General features: G+C 36.4%; 1 protein-coding gene across 2 annotated transcripts in view; it reads left to right on the top strand.

The window, feature by feature from the left end:
- Positions 1 to 18,994, top strand: part of ATP7A (ATPase copper transporting alpha) — a 150,194-nt gene that overhangs the window by 75,372 nt on the left and 55,828 nt on the right. For both annotated transcript variants that reach the window (XM_027608487.2, XM_027608486.2), the window contains exons 3-4: positions 11,270 to 11,759; positions 12,478 to 13,203. In XM_027608487.2, coding sequence (XP_027464288.1) covers positions 11,270 to 11,759; positions 12,478 to 13,203 — 1,216 coding nt within the window. The remainder of the gene's footprint in view (positions 1 to 11,269; positions 11,760 to 12,477; positions 13,204 to 18,994) is intronic.

Raw genomic sequence — 18,994 nt, 5'->3', positions numbered from 1 at the left:
CAGGAGAGTATACAGTGAAAATATAGGAAAAGAAGATATAGAGGTGTATCACCATTTTATATTTGGTGGCTTTCTAAAATTTGTAACTTGTTATTTTGTTATAGTTTTATATTATTTGTTATAGTTTTATATTATTTTTCTTTTAAAAAATATTTATTTGAGAGAGAGAGTGAGAGAGATCATGAGAGCAGGATGAGGGGCAGAGGGAGAAGCAGACTCCCCGCTGAGCAGTGAGCCCGACATGGGGCTCGTTCCCAGGACCCTGGGATCATGACCTGAGCTGAAGGCAGACACTTAACCAACTAAGCCACCCTGGCTTCCCTAGTTTTGTATTATTTTTCTTAAGGAAAACCCTTAAAATGTTTGCATTTCAGAGGCCACAAAAGGTGGATTCACTTCTTTCTATGCATCACATAGAAAATTGTCCTGTGCAAACATACTTTATCATCAGAATGCAGCTCAACATGTTAATAATAGATAAATATTGGTCACTTTTTAAAGACTGTTAAGGTTTCAAATTTCTGGATCACAGTTACAGCTGAGATTATATTTAAGATTAATGTGCAGTCAATTTAGAAAACAAATTTGGAGGGGCACCTGGGTGACTCAGTTGGTTAAGTGTCCAACTCTTGGTTTTGGCTCAGGTCATGATCTTAGGGTCCTGAGATAGAGCCCTGCCTCGGTCAGAGTCAGCTTGAGATTCTTTCCCTTCCTCCCTCTCCCTTCCTCTTTGCTCCTTCCCTGGCTTGTGGACACTTGTGCTCTCTCTCTCTAAAATAAATAAATAAAATCTTAAAAAAAATGGAAAACAGATTTAGAGAGGACATTTTTTCAACTAAGTCAAGGAGTTCTTTCTTGTTTGGAATAAAACTCTGAAATGAAGTAACGTAATTGTGATGTTAAATTGAGTGGGGTTGTTTTATTGAAAAAATGCTACAGTGGAACAGATTAGAGCTTTAATTAACAGAATTCAAGGAGAGTTGAATAGTCAAGATGTCTCTAATTTTGTAATAAGTAGAATTAATGTGATTATTTCTCTTTGCAGCATCAGCATTTAAATACATTTTGGGAATTGTGTCTTACCTTATAAAGTTTGTAAATGAGTATAATCTTGTTTGTCTTGTCCATGTGAAGACTGTAGACTTTAAAGAGATTAACCCAAAGTTTAATTTAATCACTCAGTGGTCTGTTCAGGGGAAAAATAAAATGGGCAGATAATGTGAAGGTCTTTCTCTGGAATTATTTGGCCTTTTTGAAAGGGGAAATGTAAAAACAAATTTAATTAGGTACAAGTACTGAATGACTCCAAAGATTAATGCCTTATTACCAAATTACATTTGTCCTTGAAATTTATACTGCTAGCATTTTGAGTGCTTTTCCCCTTTACTCAGATAAAGGCTGCAGTCCATACGCCTAATTTAGACTGTCCTTTAAAAAATGGCCACCTAGATGCTAGCAGTTACCAAATTCATCCTGTGGACCAATACATTCCTTGCTCCCCTTAACTGTTTTTTTATTATTGAAAAAGTAACACAAATAATACAGAGTAAAATCCCCCTCCCAACAGAAACCAGTTATGTTTGCTAATGTATGTATCCTTCCAGAAATAGACTATGAATGTAAAATGGTTTACCTGTATATATGTGTATCTATATAGACATCCATCTATCTATCTAAAAATGGAAGCATATATCCACTGAGAAAAGAGGAAGAACTGAAATAAAACAAAAGCATTTTTTTGGGGTCTCAGAATTACAATTCAGGAAGCACAGATTTAGGTAGCAACCCAAATTGTGTTCCTCTAGGGAACAAAAGTCAGAGGTTTTTAAAGACAAAGAGGAACGCTTGTATACATTGTTTACAAAGAATTTGGGTTGGTATTGGTATCAGAAAACTAATTTTGGCTAAACATAATTGATTGCTAAGCCTATCACTAAGCAAAAGTCTGTTAATGTAGTAAGTTGCAGATGTTTATGCAGAGTCCTTGGAATATTTGTGGTTTGGCCCAGTTCAGAAATTCATGGTTCCACCAGGTGAGGACATGTATAAGGCCCACCTCCTTAATAGCCTCCTGGCTCCATTTTAAAACCCCTTGACATAAGTAACTCCATTTTCTTTTACCTTTCACATATACTATATATAATATACACATATTATATGTATATATTATCTGTACCTTGCTTTTCTCACTTAGCAAATATATCTTAGAGATTGTTCCATATCAGCATATAGAGATGAATTTTTTTTTATTTCTACTTGGAACTTACTTCATTTTCTAACTTTTCTATGGCAAATGATAGAGCATCGAACATTCTGTTTTTCAAACATTGTGTTAGAGTAAAACAGGCATTTTGCTTAATTCCTAGGTAATAATTATCCATCATGAAGATGTAGAGTCAGTTATTCAAAAAGGGTTAGGTTTCTGATTTAGTTGAACTTTACCCCAAATTTCAAAACAAGGTCAAATTCAATATAGAAATCTAGCAGTGAAGGAATGGTATGGACAGGGAGTTTCACTATTTCCTTTGTATAATTTTGTATTTAAATGTTTCGTAATGAATAACCATGCATTAGTTGAATAATTTTTGAAAAAATGATAATAGCAATGAAAACAATGCTACAACTTAAAACAATCTAATCTCTGCATCTTTTTCATTTTAAGATATTTGGTTTTTGAATTTTTTTCATAAAAACTTTAATCAATTTTAACAAACGTATCACACTGAATGTAATACATTAAGTAATAATAGGGGATACTATAAAGGAAGAGTTTTATGCGAAATCTGTACTACCTGTTCAGTATTCTTTTTTTCCCAGTGTTTATTTAAATTCTGATTAGTTGGGGTACCTGGGTGGCGCAGTTGGTTAAGTGGCTGCCTTTGGCTCAGGTCATGATCCCAGGGTCCTGGGATCGAGCCCCATGTCGGGCTCCCTGCTCAGTGGGGAGCCTGCTTCTCCGTCTCCCTCTGCCTGCTGCTGTGCCTACTTGTGCACTCTCTCTATCTCTCTGTCAAATAAATAAATAAATAAATAAATAAATAAATAAAATCTTCAAAAAACATAAATTCTGGTTAGTTAACAGTGTATTATTAGCTTCAGGTATACAATATAGTGATTCAGCACTTCCATACAACACTTGGTGCTAATCCCAACAAGTGCACTCCTTAATCCATCAACTATTTAACCCATCTCACCACTCACCTCCCCTCTGATAACCATCTCTTTGTTCTCCATAGTTAAAAGTCTGTTTCTTGGTTTGCCTCCCTCTCTCTTTTTTCCCCCCTTTGCTCATTTGTTTTGTTTCTTAAATTCTAGATATGAGTGAAATCATGGTATTTGTCTTTCTCTGACTGACTTATTTCGCTTAGCATAATACTCTAGCTCCATCCATATTGTTGTAAATGGCAAGATTTCATTTTTTTTATGGCTGAGTGATATTCCTTTGTTCCATATCTTTATCCATTCATCAGTCAGTGGACAGTTGGTCTGTTTCCATAATTTAGTTAGTGCAGATAATGCTGCTGTTAAGCATCGGGTACATGTATCCCTTTGAATTAGTATTTTTGTATTATTTGGGTAAATACCTAGTAGTGCAATTTCTGGGTCATAGGGTAGTTCTATTTTTAACTTTTTGAGGAACCTCCATACTGTTTTCCAGAGTGGCAGCACCAGTTTGCATTCCCACCAACAGTGCAAGAGCATTCTCCTTTCTCTGCATCCTTTCCAACAACTGTTGTTTCTTGTGTTGTTGATTTTAGCCATTTTGACAGGTGTGAGGTGGTATCTCATTGTGGTTTTGATTTGTATTTCCCTGATGATGAGTGATGTTGAGCATCTTTTCATATGTCTGTTGGCCATCTGTATGTCTTCTTTGGAAAAATGTCTATTCATGTCTTCTGCCCATTTTTTATTTGGATTATTATTTTTTTGGTGTTGAGTTTGATAAGTTCTTTACGTATTTTGGATCCTAACGCTTTATCGGATATGCTGTTTGCACATATCTTCTCCCATTCAGTAGGTTGCCTTTCTGTTTTGTTGATGGCTTGTTTCCTTTGCTGTGTAAAAGCTTTTCATTCTGGTGTAGTCCCAATAGTTTATTTTTTTATTTTTTTTTTTAAGATTTTATTTATTTAGTCATGAGAGACAGAGAGAGAGAGAGAGAGAGAGGCAGAGGGAGAAGCAGGCTCCCAAGGAGCAGGGAGCCCGATGCGGGACTCGATCCCCGGACCCTGGGATCATGACCTGAGCCGAAGGCAGACGCTTAACCATCTGAGCCACCCAGGCGCCCCAGTTTATTTTTGTTTTTGTTTCCCTTGCCTTAGGAGACATATCTCGAAAAATGTTGTGATGGCCAATGTCAGAGAAATTACTGCCTGTGTACTTTTCTAGGATTTTTATGGTTTCAGGTCACACATTTAGGTCTTTAATCCATTTTGAGTTTATTTTTGTGTATGGTGTTAAAAAGTGGTCCAGTTTCATTCTTTTACATGTAGTCCAGTTTTCCTAGTACCATTTATTGCAGAGACTATCTCTTTCTCATTGTATATTCTTCCCTCTTTTGTCATAGACTCGACCATATAAGCGTGGGTTTATTTCTGGGTTTTCTTTTTTTGTAAATTATGTTCAGTTAGCCACTGTATAGTACATCATTAGTTTTTGATGTAGCGTTCAATGATTCATTAGTTGTGCATAACACCCAGTGCTCATTACAACGCATGCTATTTCTGGGTTTTCTATTCTGTTCCATTGATCTATGTGTCTGTTTTGTGCAAGTACCATACAGTTTATATTAATGGCTTTTAATTTTCAGTATCCTGTATTGAAGCATCAAAGTAGAGTGTTACTTGATTAATATATACACATTTTTTCAAAAAAGAATAATATAATTTTATTGTAAAATATGTAATCTATATTGGGTTCCTTCTATGTATTTTAAATAGTTTTTAGTTGAGTCAAAACTATTTGTGGTTGGTGACTCAAACATATTAGAAATTCAAGGTAGGGGGCACTTGTGTGTCTCAGTCGATAAGCGTCTGACTTTGGGTCAGGTCATGGTCCCAGGGTCCTGGGATCGAGCCCTACATCAGGCTCCCTGCTCAGCGGGAAGCCTGCTTCTCCCTCTCCCACTCTTCCCTGCTTGTGTTCCCTCTCTCGCTGTCTCTCTCTCTCTCTGTCAAAATAAATAAATAAAATCTTTAATAAAAAATTAAAAAAAAGAAATTCAAGATAACTGATGAATCATTTCACTTTTCTGACTTCAGTCTATATAAAATGATAGAATCCTTTCAAGCTCTGAAAAACCCCTGATTACCTTTATGTTGAGTTGTTATAAAAATGTAAGAAAGGGGCGCCTGGGTGGCTCAGTCGTTAAGCGTCTGCCTTCGGCTCAGGTCATGATCCCAGGGTCCTGGGATCGAGCCCCGCATCGGGCTTCCTGCTCAGCAGGGAGCCTGCTTCTCCCTCTCCCACTCCCCCTGCTTGTGTTCCCTCTCTGCCTGTCTCTCTCTCTCTCTGTCAAATAAATAAAATCTTAAAAAAAAAAGAAAATGTAAGAAAGTGAGCTTTAAACCGGTCTCTTAGGAAAATGAAGCTCTTTGAGTTAGGGTGATTTGTCCAAGGTTCTAGCTTTCATCCTACTTGAGAGCAAATTTTATAGAAGTCACATGCAGATTAAGTATACTGTGCTTGAATTTCATGTTTTAGGCATTTCAGTAGATAAAGAATACCATTCTCATTAAAATAATGGATCTTTATAATTTCTATGGACATTTAGCACCCTCTACTCTACTATTAATGCTGTTGAGACCACAGAATATGTTTGATTTATTTTCTTTTCTTCTCTTCCACTCCTGCCTTCATCTAAATACAGTGAATAGTCTTCCACCTTGAGTCCTTCCTATGAGTCACATTCATAATTTGTAGACTGGTATATGTTTATTTTTATTTTAATGGAAAAATAATTCTTATAAAAATAGAAATAACAGCATTGGTTCTTTTTCAAATTTTATTTTATTTAAATTCAATTAGCTAACATACAGAGCATCATTAGTTTCAGATGCAGAGTTCAGTAATTCATCAGTTGCATGTAACACCCAGTGCTCATTACATCAAGTGCCCTCCTTAACTCCCATCACCCAGTTACCCCATCCCTCCATCCACCTCCTGTCCAGCAACCCTCACTTTCTTTCCCATAGTTAAGAGTCTCTCATGGTTTGTCTCCCGCTCTTATTTCTTCCCATTCACTTTTTCCCTCCCTTCCCCTATGATCCTCTGCATTGTTTCTTATATTCTTTTTTAAGATTTTATCTATTTATTTGAGAGAGAGAGGGAGAGAGAGTGAGCACGAGTCAGGGGGAGGGGCAGATGGAGAAGCAGACTTCCCGCTGGGCGGGGAGCCCGACACAGGCCTTGATCCCAGGACCCTGAGATCATGACCTGAGCTGAAGGCAGACGCCTAACCGACTGAGCCACCCAGGCGCCCCTGTTTCTTATATTCTTCATATGAGTGAAACTATATGATAATTGTCTTTCTCTAATTGACTTATTTTGCATAATAGCCTCCAGTTCCACTCATGTCAATACAAATGGACTTCATCCTTTCTGATGGCTGAGTAATATTCCATTGTGTGTGTGTGTGTGTGTGTGTGTGTGTACACACATCACATCTTTCTTTTTTTAAAGATTTTATTTATTTGACAGAGAGAGATACAGCGAGAGAGGGAACACACGCAGAGGGAGGGGGAGAGGGAGAAGCAGGCTTCCTGCTGAGCAGGGAGCCCGATATGGGGCTCGATCCCAGGACCCTGGGATCATGACCTGAGTCGAAGGCAGACGCTTAACGACTGAGCCACCCAGGCGCCCCTACACATCACATCTTCTTTATCCATTCTTCTGTTGAAGGACATCTCAGCTCTTTCCACAGTTTGGCTATTGTGGACATTGCTGCTATGAACATTGGGGTGCAGGTGCCCCTTCAGATCTCTCCATTTGTATCTTTGGGGTAAATCTAGTAGTGAAGTTAACAGCATTGGTTCTTAATGAAAGATTGAGAGAAAAAGATAAGCTTTTGAAACTTTGGAACAATATGGTGAATAGGTGGAGGTGGTTTTCGTTGGCAGGGATAATGTGAAAGAGTTAAGCCGACCCAGAATCATATTGCTACCAGCAATTTCCGGGTTTACGGAGTCAGTGCTTGTTTTTGCTCACCATTGTATCCGTAGCAGCTAGCACAGTGCCAGGCACACAATAGACACTCAGTAAGTATTTGTTGAATAAATAAATGTTATTTTAGCTTCCTGGCAAAGGATTTGGTATCCAAGGTATTATGATAATCACTATGTGAATTTCCTCTTAAAAGAAACAAAGGTACTGCTTGTTTTTGTTTCCTTTGAGACTTTAGGCTTGAAAAGTCTCTTTGATACCTAACTCTTAGATATTCTTAGATATCTAACAGTCAGAGGAAAAGTTACCCCAAAGGGGAACATTTTTGTTTGTGCTAAGTGTGGTAGCTAGCTTTAAAACACACAAAAAGAAGTTACTAAATGAGGAAGTGTTTTTAGTCTACAGCATGAAAACAACATAGGGTAATATAACTTTTGTAAGTAGTATTTTATATACATAGTTGCCTTATTTCCTTATGTCTTTTATAATTAGAAGATAGGCCAGTGCAGTAGAAATTACAGCAAGCCATCTAGTGAGAAAGTGATTTTTGCTTATAAAGTCAGTTTTGAGTACAGTTTCTCGTTGGGTATGTTGGTAAATTAACATTTTTTGGGGAGGTGGAAATTAGCTCAAAACCAGATCTTTTTAAAAAGATACCATATACAGTGTATTTAAACATAAAGAGAAAGGAAATTTCCACCCTTTCAAAAAAGTTTGGTACTTTATCATAAAAAAGTATAGTAGTACCTGGAGCAATACTGTCCAATGCAGTGTACTGCAATTATGGAAATGTTCTATTTATACCCAGTACCATATAGCAGCCACTTAGCCACAATGGCTGTTGAACACTTGAAATGTAGCCAATACAACTAACTGAATTTTTTTATCTTTTTTGTTTGTTTAAGACAATTATCATACAGTAAAATTAACTTCTTTTTGGTATATGGTTCTATGATTTCATTTTTTTAGTTTGGTGAATTTTAACACATGTATAGATTCATTTAACTACCACCACAGCCAGGACACTAATAGTCCCGTCACGCCAAAAAACTCTCCTGTGCTGCCCCTTCATAGTCACTCCTTTCCCACCCCTCATCTGTTCTCCAGCTTCCTCTTTAGTTTGAATGTTTACATTTTTTTATTTTTTTAAAGATATTTATTTATTTGAGAAAGAGAGAGAACACAAGAGGGGGAAGGGCCAGAAGGAGAGGGAGAAACAGACTCCTCGCTGAGCAAGGAGCCTGATGTGAGGCTTGATCTCAGGACCCCGGGATCATGACCTGAGCCAAAGGCAGTTGCTTAACGACTGAGCCACCCAGGTGCCCCTCTTTAAATTTTTTTTAAAAGATTTTATTTATTTGAGATAGAGAGAGAGTGCATGAATTGGGGGGAGGGGTAGAGGGATAGAAGCAGACTCCCTGCTGAGCAGGGAGCCCAACTCAATCCTAGGACCCTGAGATCATGACCGAGCTGAAGCAGATGCTTAACCGACTGAGCCACCCAGGTGCCCCTGAATATTAAATTTTTTAAAGTAATTTTCTTAATCAGAAAATCATTGACTTCAGTAGACTCAGATTAGAGTTTAAAAGAAAATCTCTTTAGAGATACAAAAACACAAAAGCCTTCATTTTATAGTGACTATATTTATATTGCATCTCTGAAAAGTATATGTCTGAACTACATGTAGTTTGGCTATACTGCAGCTTATTCATGAGAAATGTTATGTGGCATATTCCAAGATAAAATTTTTAAATTATTTTCCCACTTCTGTTTTGGATCCCTTATGCTAGTGATCTCTTCCATAACTAAGAGCAAGCTGACCAACTAGAATTATCAGTCTTAGAATCTTTTTTGTTCCATGGGTGCGTTTTAAGATTCCACCAAATATCTAGCCATTGATTACCAAGCTAAAGGAAGAAATAAAAATATTAAGTTCATTAATATAAGTGACAGATTTCACTATATAACTATTGTAGACAGTTTAAAGTGATACTTCCTACTCAATTACTTTTTTAAGTAGACTCCACACCCAGTATGGAGCCTAATGCACGGCCTCAACTCATGACCCTGAGATCAAGACCTGAGCTGAGATCAAAAGTCAGACACTTAACTGACTGAGCCACCCAGGCGCCCTGATTTTTAATTACTTTTAATTATATTTTGGGATTGCTTTTATTTATGGAACAAAGATTTTCACCAGGAATCCATAGTAATAATAATAATAATAATAATGCCCATATTTTTAAAAGATTTTGTCAGAGAGAGAGCACAAGCAGGGGGAGTGGCAGAGGGACAGGGAGAAGCAGGCTCCCCACTGAGCAAGGAGCCCGATGCGGGACTTGATCCCAGGACCCTAGGATCATGACCTGAGCGAAGGCAGACACTTAACCGACTGAGCCACCCAGGTGTCCCAATAATGCCCATATTTTAACTGCCTTTAGAACATTAATACCCTACCGCCTCTCAGAATCAATGGGTCTAAAACTAAATTTATCATCTTTCTTTTCCCTCTGCTCCAATCTCTTAACTTCCTCCAGTTTTCCTCCTCTATCTCTGATAATAGTTAATGGCAACAGCATCTATACATTGGCCCACTCTGTAAACATGTAAGTCATTCTAATCATATCCTTTATTATCTATAATGTCCTTACTAATTCTTGCCCTCCCAAATGTATGTTGGAACTGCCCCTTTTTCTTTAGCCCCAGTGTTCATGCCTTAATTCAGATCTTCTCTGTACCACTGTGCAATCGCAATAGTCTCCTGATTTTCCATCCTGTGTCACTCCATTCTACCCCAAATGTCTCCAGAATGATTCTTCTCTAAAATGCTAATGCAATCATGTCATTCCCCTGCTTAACTTTTCCATAACCCTATTACCAATATGATAAATTGCAAACCATTATTGGCATAAAAGGGGTCCCATAATAAATCAGTTGCCTAATTCTCTCGCTTATGATCTTTATCTACTTTATCCATTTGTCTGGAATTCCTGCCTCATGCGTCCTTGCTGATTTCTGTTTGTCCTTTTACATTAAGATATTATCTAAGAAGCCTTTTCTGACCCATATTCCCAGGGATGAATACATGTCTGTTTTCTGTATTTTCTGTTCTAGTATTGCTCCCTGTGACTGTCATGCTCAGCTTTGTGTCTTGAGAATCCTTGTTCCTGGCACATATAATAGGTGCTCAATAAATATTAGTTGTTCAGTGTTTACCTTTAACTCACTGCTATAAAGAACTACTTTCTTATGTATTTACTCATATGATCCTTATAACAACCCAGCCCTAGAAGAATATAGGGCATATTTCCCCATTTTTCAGATGGTAAAATTAATGAGTGTGATTTGTTATTAAGTGGAGAATTTTCAGTGGAATGCAAATCTTCTGACTCCCAGCCCAGTAATTGTGTTTGTGTGTATGACTACATCATTAATTTTCGTAAGGTATCAGCCAAAGATATGCATGCAATCATGGTAGTAGTTAAATTATATACAGTAGCTGAGCTTTAGGAATCCAGTCATTGTTTTTATCATTGAATCATGTGAAACAATAAAGATGTTCTTATTTTGAATAAAAGTAATACTAGGCTGTAGTAACTTAGAAGGTTATAGGAATATATGCTACAAAATCCTACAATACTACCTTTAATCATAAACTAGCATGCTTATATCTTTTCTCCCAAAGTTATCTTAACTGAGCATCTTAAAATTTAAACTTCATATCACCTTTTATTTTCGGCAGCCAATCCTGTTTCCTTTATCTTTTGAATTGGTAGAGTGTGAAGTATTGAAATAATTTGTAAAAGGAGATAGTAAAGAAGAGTTGTTTGTTGTGAAATTCTAGGGTGTGTTTGTCCATGTGTATGTTTCAAAAGCCTAATCAGTACTTGAGTCACATACACCTACGTATAACTTTATCATTCCTATAAGTACAGAAGACATTTTCTGTTTCTTTCCAAAGAGAATAGTAAAGATGAGAACTAATAGAGAAGCTTCACTTGATTGAATTATTTGTTCCATTCTTCTTGAATGTGGTATGATGATTGCTAATTTTTCAGTTCTAGGTCATGAAATTTAATTAAACTGACTTGAAATTTTGTTCCAAAAGGTTTCACTGGAAGAAAAAAATGCAACTATTATTTATGACCCTAAACTACACACTCCAAAGACCCTACTGGAAGCTATTGATGACATGGGCTTTGATGCTATTCTCCACAATCCTAATCCTCTCCCTGTTTTAACTGAGACTGTGTTTCTGACTGTTGCTGCTTCACTGGCTGTGCCATGGGACCATATCCAAAACACATTGCTCAAGACCAAGGGTGTGACAGACATTAAAATTTCCCCTCAGCAAAGAACTGTAGTGGTGACAGTAATCCCTTCTATAGTGAATGCCAATCAGATAATAGAGCTGCTTCCAGATCTCAGTTTAGATACCGGAACTCTGGAGAAAAAGTCAGGAACTTGTGAAGATTACAGTATGGCTCAAGCAGGTGAAGTCATGCTGAAGATGAAAGTAGAAGGGATGACCTGCCATTCATGTACCAGCACCATTGAAGGAAAAATTGGGAAGCTGCAAGGTGTTCAGCGAATTAAAGGTAATATATCTTGTGTTATTTGTTTTGTGAGCTTAATTTTCCATTTTGGTCGTTGAGGTTTTTGCTTTCTTCTTAAGCATGGGTTTTGAATCCACTGGACTAAAATAACTTACGGCTTCATTGAAGTCTGGGGTACAGTGTGCATATACCCAGGGTTAAATTAATGATTATAATTAAAAGTTACATGGGTCTTAAATAAGCAGAAAAGGCAGCAGGAGTAGCAATTCATGGAGTTCAGGGTTTATATTTTTTTAAAACATTTTTTTTTATTTGAGAGAGAGAGAGAAACAACATGAGAGGGGAGAGAGTCAGAGGGAGAAGCAGGCTCCCCTCTGAGCCAGGAGCCCAATGTGGGACTCGATCCCAGGACTCCGGGATCATGACCCGAGCTGAAGGCAGTCGCTCGACCAACTGAGCCACCCAGGCGCCCCGGAGTTCAGGGTTTTTAATGCAACATGCCTGGGGTCCTCTCTACCTCTAATATATTTCTATTCAGGCATGTGGAAACTTGGAGATCATAGATATAGTGGTCATATTTTTTTTAGTTTTTTTCAGTCTGTGTCGATAACATTTTCTGAAAAGAACTGAAATAGCTTAAGAAAGGATACTGACAACAAAAACAGAGAAACAATTATGTGTGGTATTGATTTGGTCTACAGAATGTTTTCTGAAGTGGCCTAGGAATAACTAATATAATATTTCTCTTTTTATTAACTAGTTTCCCTGGACAACCAAGAAGCTACTATTGTTTACCAACCTCATCTTATCACAGTAGAGGAAATAAAAAAGCAGATTGAAGCTGTGGGCTTTCCAGCATTCATCAAAAAACAGCCCAAGTACCTCAAGTTGGGAGCTATTGATATAGAACGCCTAAAGAATACACCAGTCAAATCCTCAGAAGGATCACAGCAAAGGAGTCCATCATATACCAGTGATTCAACAGTCACTTTCATTATAGATGGCATGCATTGTAAATCATGTGTGTTAAATATTGAAAGTGCTTTATCTACACTCCAATATGTAAGCAGCATAGTAGTTTCTTTAGAGAATAGATCTGCCATAGTAAAGTACAATGCAAGCTCAGTCACTCCAGAAACCCTGAGAAAAGCAATAGAGGCTGTGTCACCAGGGCAATATAGAGTTAGTATTACAAGTGAAGTTGAGAGTACCTCAAACTCTCCCTCCGGCTCATCTCTTCAAAATATTCCTTTGAACATAGCTAGCCATCCTCTGACTCAAGAAACTGTGATAAACATTGATGGCATGACTTGTAATTCTTGTGTTCAGTCTATTGAGGGTGTCATATCAAAAAAGGCAGGGGTAAAATCCATACGAGTATCTCTTGCAAATGGTAATGGGACTGTTGAGTATGATCCTCTACTAACCACTCCAGAAACCTTGAGAGAAGCAATAGAAGACATGGGATTTGATGCTGCCTTGTCAGGTAATTATCACTTTTTTCTCAGATTCCCCTAATGTTTTTTATTTCCTATTTTGGATTCTTTGGCTTTCATCAATAATAAATGAGTAATAGGCACTGCAATTCCAGTTTTTGGAAGTAAGTCCTATAGAAGTAGTCAGCAATGTGTACAGAGATGCATAAGGATGTTTGCATAATTATCTGTAATATTTAAAAACTAGTAACATTAAATCATGATACATCCATATGATGAAATGCTATAGAGCTATAATAAATTATAGTACTAAAGATACTTAATACCACAGGAAAGTGTATGAGATATCTTGGTAAATGAAAAAATAAAAGCTAAAAATCTGTATATTCAGTATGTTCAAAATTTTATAAACACATATGTAAGGATTTGTACCATGTAAATGTTGTTCATATATATGAGTGATAAAATTCCTGGCAGGACATGAACTAAAATTTTAACAGTGGTTATTATATGAGTGGTAGGATAAAGGTGATATTTATTTCCATTGTGCTTGCCCATGTGTTTTGTTTTTTGTGACAAGGATGTATGTGTACATGTATAATGGGAGAAGCAATTGCTGTTTTTTTTTTTTTTTTTGCAAATGCTGTTTTGACAAGAAAAAAAGGTAGAAATAAATAATAGAATTTTAACTGTAGCTTTAAATTTGGACATTCAAATGAAACTGACTCTAGAACTGCCCCAAAGTCTATTTCCTGCCAGCCCTTACCTTGAACTGAAACCAAAAATGAATATTCAATGAATTTGCCTATGGGAACTTGTTATTTTGAACTAGAATTGAACCTAGCCTTGAATTAAACTGGAAATGCCCTAATGAAATTTCTTGCTGTAAATAAAACAGGAAAATTGTATAATTTCCAGACAATGTTATTAACTTTTGCTATTCTGATTAGAATGAAAGATATCAAATAGCTCTATTCTTTTTTTGAGCTCATTAAAACTGAAAAGCATAAAAAATTAAACACATGCTCAAATTATTGTGATGGATAAATGTCAGTGGGAGAGGACCCTGAGACATACTAAGTATTCTTAATTTTCATACTCATGACAAATGGCAGAAATTATAGAATTCTCACTTTTTAATGTAAAGATGTAGTTTGCATGCCATAAAATTCACTTTTATTTTTTTAATTTTTAAAAAAATTTTAGTTTTTTTATTTTTTAAGAGTTTTTATTTTTTAAATTTTTGTAAACTAGTATTATTTTATTATATGCTACCCTAAGGATGGCAAATATTAAGACGTCTGTGGGTCCATCTCCCATATCAATTGTATCTAAGTTTCTTTTTTTTTTTATGTTCAGGTAGCCAACATATAGTACATCATTAGTTTTTGATGTAGTGTTCAGTGATACATTAGTTGCATATAACACCCAGTGCTCATCACCACAGGTGCCCTTCTTAATACCCATCACCCAGGTACCCCATCCCCCACCCCCTCCCTTCTGTAACCCTCAGTTTAGTTCCTGGAGTCCAGAGCCTCTCATGGTTTGTCTTTCTCTCTGATTCCTCCCGTTCAGTTTTCCCTCCCTTCCTCTATGGTCTTCTGCGCTATTCCTTATGTTCCACATATGAGTGAAACCATATGATAATTGTTTTTCTCTGCTTGACTTATTTCACTTAGCATAACACCCTCCAGTTCCATCCATGTTGATGCAAATTGTGGGTATTCATCCTTTCTGATGGCTGAGTAATATTCCATTGTGTATATGAACCACATCTTCATTCATTCATCCATTGAAGGGCGTCCTGTCGCCTTCCACAGTTTGGCTGTTGTGGACATTGCTGCTATGAACATTCACCCTTTTAAAGTATACAATCCAGTGGTTCTTAGTATATTCAGAGTTTTACAGCTTTCATCACCCCCAAAAGAAACCCCATACCCATTAGCAGTCACTCCTTATTTCCCTTCCCTCTCCCTTAGCTCCTGTTATTTACTGTTCTATATTTTTCTTTATGAATTTGACAACTCTAGGTACCATATAAGTGGAATCATAGAATATTTGTCCTTTTGTGTCTAACTTCTTTCATTTAGTATACTGTTTTCAAGGCAGATAAATGTTCATCTATGTTTGTAACATATATCAATATTTCATTCCTTTTTATTGCTAAATAGTATTCCATTGTGTGTGTGTGTGTGTGTACATGTATATATATATGTATATATAATTCTTTTTTAAAATCAAATCTGATATCTGGCATTATTGTAAGCAAGAACCTCACAGACTTTCAGATTGGACCCCCACATTGGAATTTATCCTATTCATTTGGGTCTGTATTTTGGCAGCTTAAAGTATGGTTCACAGATCAGCAGTGGCAGCACCCTCACTGGGATTAGAACTAGAATCTTTGACCCACTGCATACCCATTAAATAAAAATCTACATTTTAATTTTAATAAGCTCTCCAGGTAATTCATATGCACATTAAAGTTTGAGAAGCGCTGGTGAAAATAATTTGCTGCAGTGACCTCTATAAATAAACTCTCTGAATTAAATCTATTTTAATATGTTTATTTAATGCAGTGATAATATAATAAATAATTTAAAATGGCATTTAAGAGTTTTTATATAACAGATGTGAGCAGAGTAAAAGTGACTTTCCAACAACCTCACATGGCTTCAAAGATAAACTTGAGCAATAGGAGAAATTTTGGTCAGACAAGTAAGAGTACTTGATAGTTTCTAGTACCATGTCTATCATCTACCTAGTCCTCAGGATCCATGAATGCAACATGTTCAATAACTCTTAACAATGGCTTTTACCTTAACCAACTATTGTCAAGGGCGCCAGGAATTGATTGTTCAACAAATAATTACCAGGAGCCTGTTATGTGCCCTACATCTGTTAGGGGTCATAACAAACACATTAATGGCCATGATGAATAGGTAAAAAACCTTGCCACATTGGACGTCACCATAAAAGAATTGATAGAGTTGTGACTACAGTGACCCATATTATTGGGATAAAAGGTTGATAGCAAATGATTGCATTCTGTATTTCTGCTAGAGATCATTCAGAGTTTAAGATGCCATCAGAATGGTGGCTACCCATTTTCTGAATATCAGTGTCAATGCTGATCCTGGCCTCACAGCCTATCACCATAAACCCCTTCCCAGACAGAGAGGGACCGGCACAATTTTTCTTTATGACATACTAATCCTAGGGGGGCAATAAAAGTTAAAGGAGATAGAGAAATATGAGGTGCTTTTTTCTCTTCATTGGTGAATTCTTTTTTTAATTTTATTTTTTAAAAATTTAATTCAGGTGTAGTTAACATACACTGTTACATTAGTTTCAGGTGTACAATATAGTGATTCAGCACTTCCGTACATTACTCGGTGCTCATCACAAGTGCACTCCTTAATCCCCGTCACCTATTTAATCCATCCTTCAAACCCTTCTTCTGGTAACCATCTGTTTATCCTCTATAATTAAGAATCTCTTTGTTAATTTGTTTCTCTCTTTTTTGTCCCTTTGCTCATTTATTTTGTTTCTTAAATTCCATGTATGAGTAAACTCATACAGTATTTGTCTTTCTCTGACTTATTTCCCTAATTATATTCTCTAGCTCCATCCGTGTCATTGCAAATGGCAAGATTTCATTTTTTTATGGCTAAATAATATTCCTGTGTGTGTGTGTGTGTGTGTGTGTGTGTGTGTGTGTACATGTATATATATGCACTACACTTTCTCTATCCATTCATCAATCGATGGACAGTAGGGCTGCTTCCATAATTTGGCTATTGTAGATAATGCTGCTATAAACATTGGGGTGTGTGTCTCCCTTTGATTTAGTGTTTTTGTATTCTTTGGGTAAATACCCAGTAGTGCGATTGCTGGATCAGAGGATAGTTCTATTTTTAACTTTTTGAAGAACCTCGATACTGTTTTCCAGAGTGGTTGCTCCCAGTTTGCATTCCCACCAACAGTGCAAGAGGGTTCCTTTTCCTCCACCTCCTTGCCAACACTTGCTGTTTCTTGAGTTTTTAATTTTAGCCATCCTGACAGGTGTGAGGTGCTATCTTATTGTAGTTTCGATTTGTATTTCCCTGATGATCACCGATGTTGAGCATCTTTTCATGTGTCTGTTGGCCATCTATAAGTCTTTGGAGAAATATCTGTTCAGGTCTTCTGCCCATTTTTAAATTGGATTATTTGTTTTTTGTTGTTGTTGAATTTGGTAAGTTCTTTATATATTTTGGATCCTAACCCTTTATTGGATATGTCATTTGCAAATATTGCCTCCCATTCAGTAGGTCGCCTTTTAGTTTTGTTAGTTGTTTCCTTTGCTGTGCAGAAGACTTATTTTGATGTAGTCCCAGTAGTTTATTGTTCTCTTGTTTCCTTTGCCTCAGGTGGCATATCTAGAAAAAAGTTGCTATGACCAGTGTCAAAGAAGTTATGGCCTGGGTTCTTTTCTAGGGTTTTTGGTTTCAGGTCTCACATTTAGGTCTTCAGTCCACTTTGAATTTATTTTTGTGTATGGTGTAAGAAAGTGGTCCAGTTTCATTCTTTTGCATGTAGCTGTCCAGTTTCCCCAACAGTATTTGTTGAAGAGACTGTATTTTTTCCATTACATATTCTTGCTGCCTATGTCAAAGATTAATTGACCATGTAATTGTGGGTTTATTTCTGGGCTTTCTATTTTGTTCTATTGATCTATGTACCTATTTTTGTTCCGGTACCATACTATTTTGATTACTACAGCTTTGTAATATAACTTGATGCCTGGTATTGTGATACCTCCAGTTTTCTTTTTCTTTTTCAAGATTGCCTTGGCTATTCAGGGTTTTTTGTGTTTCTATACAAATTTTAGGATTGTTTGTTCTAGTTCTGTGAAAAATGCTATTGGTATTTTGGTAGGGATTGCATTAAGTGTGTAGGTCACTTAGATTAAATGTGTAGTATAGACATTTTAATATTATTTGTTCTTCCAATCCAAGAGCATGCAATGTCTTTCCATTTCTTTGTTTTGTCTTCAGTTTCTTTCATCAGTGTTTTATAGCTTTCAGAGTACAGGTCTTTTACCTATTTGGTTATGTTTTTTCGTAGGTATTTTATTGTTTTTGATGCAATTGTAAATGGAATTGCTTTTTCTTTTTCTGCTGCTTCATTATTGGTGTATGCCTTGATTTTGTATCCTGCGACCTTACTGAATTCATTTATCAGTTCTAGTAGTTTTTTGGTGGACTCTAGGGTTTTCTATATAGTATCATCTCATCTGCAAACAGTGAAAGTTTTATTTCTTCCTTGCCATTTGGATGCCTTTTATTTCTTTTTGTTGTCTGATTGCTGTGACTAGGACTTTCAGTACTGTGTTGAATAAAAGTGGTGAGAACAGACATCCATGTCTTGCTCCTGATCTTAGGGGAAAAACTGTTTTTCACCATAGAGTATGATGTTAGCTGTGGGTTTTTCATATAAAGCATTTATAATGTTGAGGTGTGTTCCCTCTAATACCTCCTTTTAGAGGGTTTTTATAATGAATGGATGTTGTAATTTGTCATGCTTTTTCTGCACCTATTGAAATGATTTTTTTTCTTTTTTCTTTTTTTTTTGTTGATGTGATGTATCACATTGATTGATTTACAAATACTGAACCACCCTTGCATGGGAGGTACTTTTTATTATGACCGTCAATCTCATCATTCTCTTAAAAAGATATATAATATATGAAGTTAAGTCTTCAGTAACCAATTAAGAAAAAACTCAAATTCTTTTCCTTTTTTGTAACCTTTTTATTTTTAATTTCAAACTTACAGAAAAACTGCAAGAGTAATACAA

Source organism: Zalophus californianus, chromosome X, assembly GCF_009762305.2.
Source record: "Zalophus californianus isolate mZalCal1 chromosome X, mZalCal1.pri.v2, whole genome shotgun sequence".
Lineage (NCBI taxonomy): Eukaryota > Metazoa > Chordata > Mammalia > Carnivora > Otariidae > Zalophus > Zalophus californianus.
The sequence above is the reverse complement of the archived record's forward strand: the minus strand, read 5'-3'. Positions and strand labels throughout refer to the sequence as shown.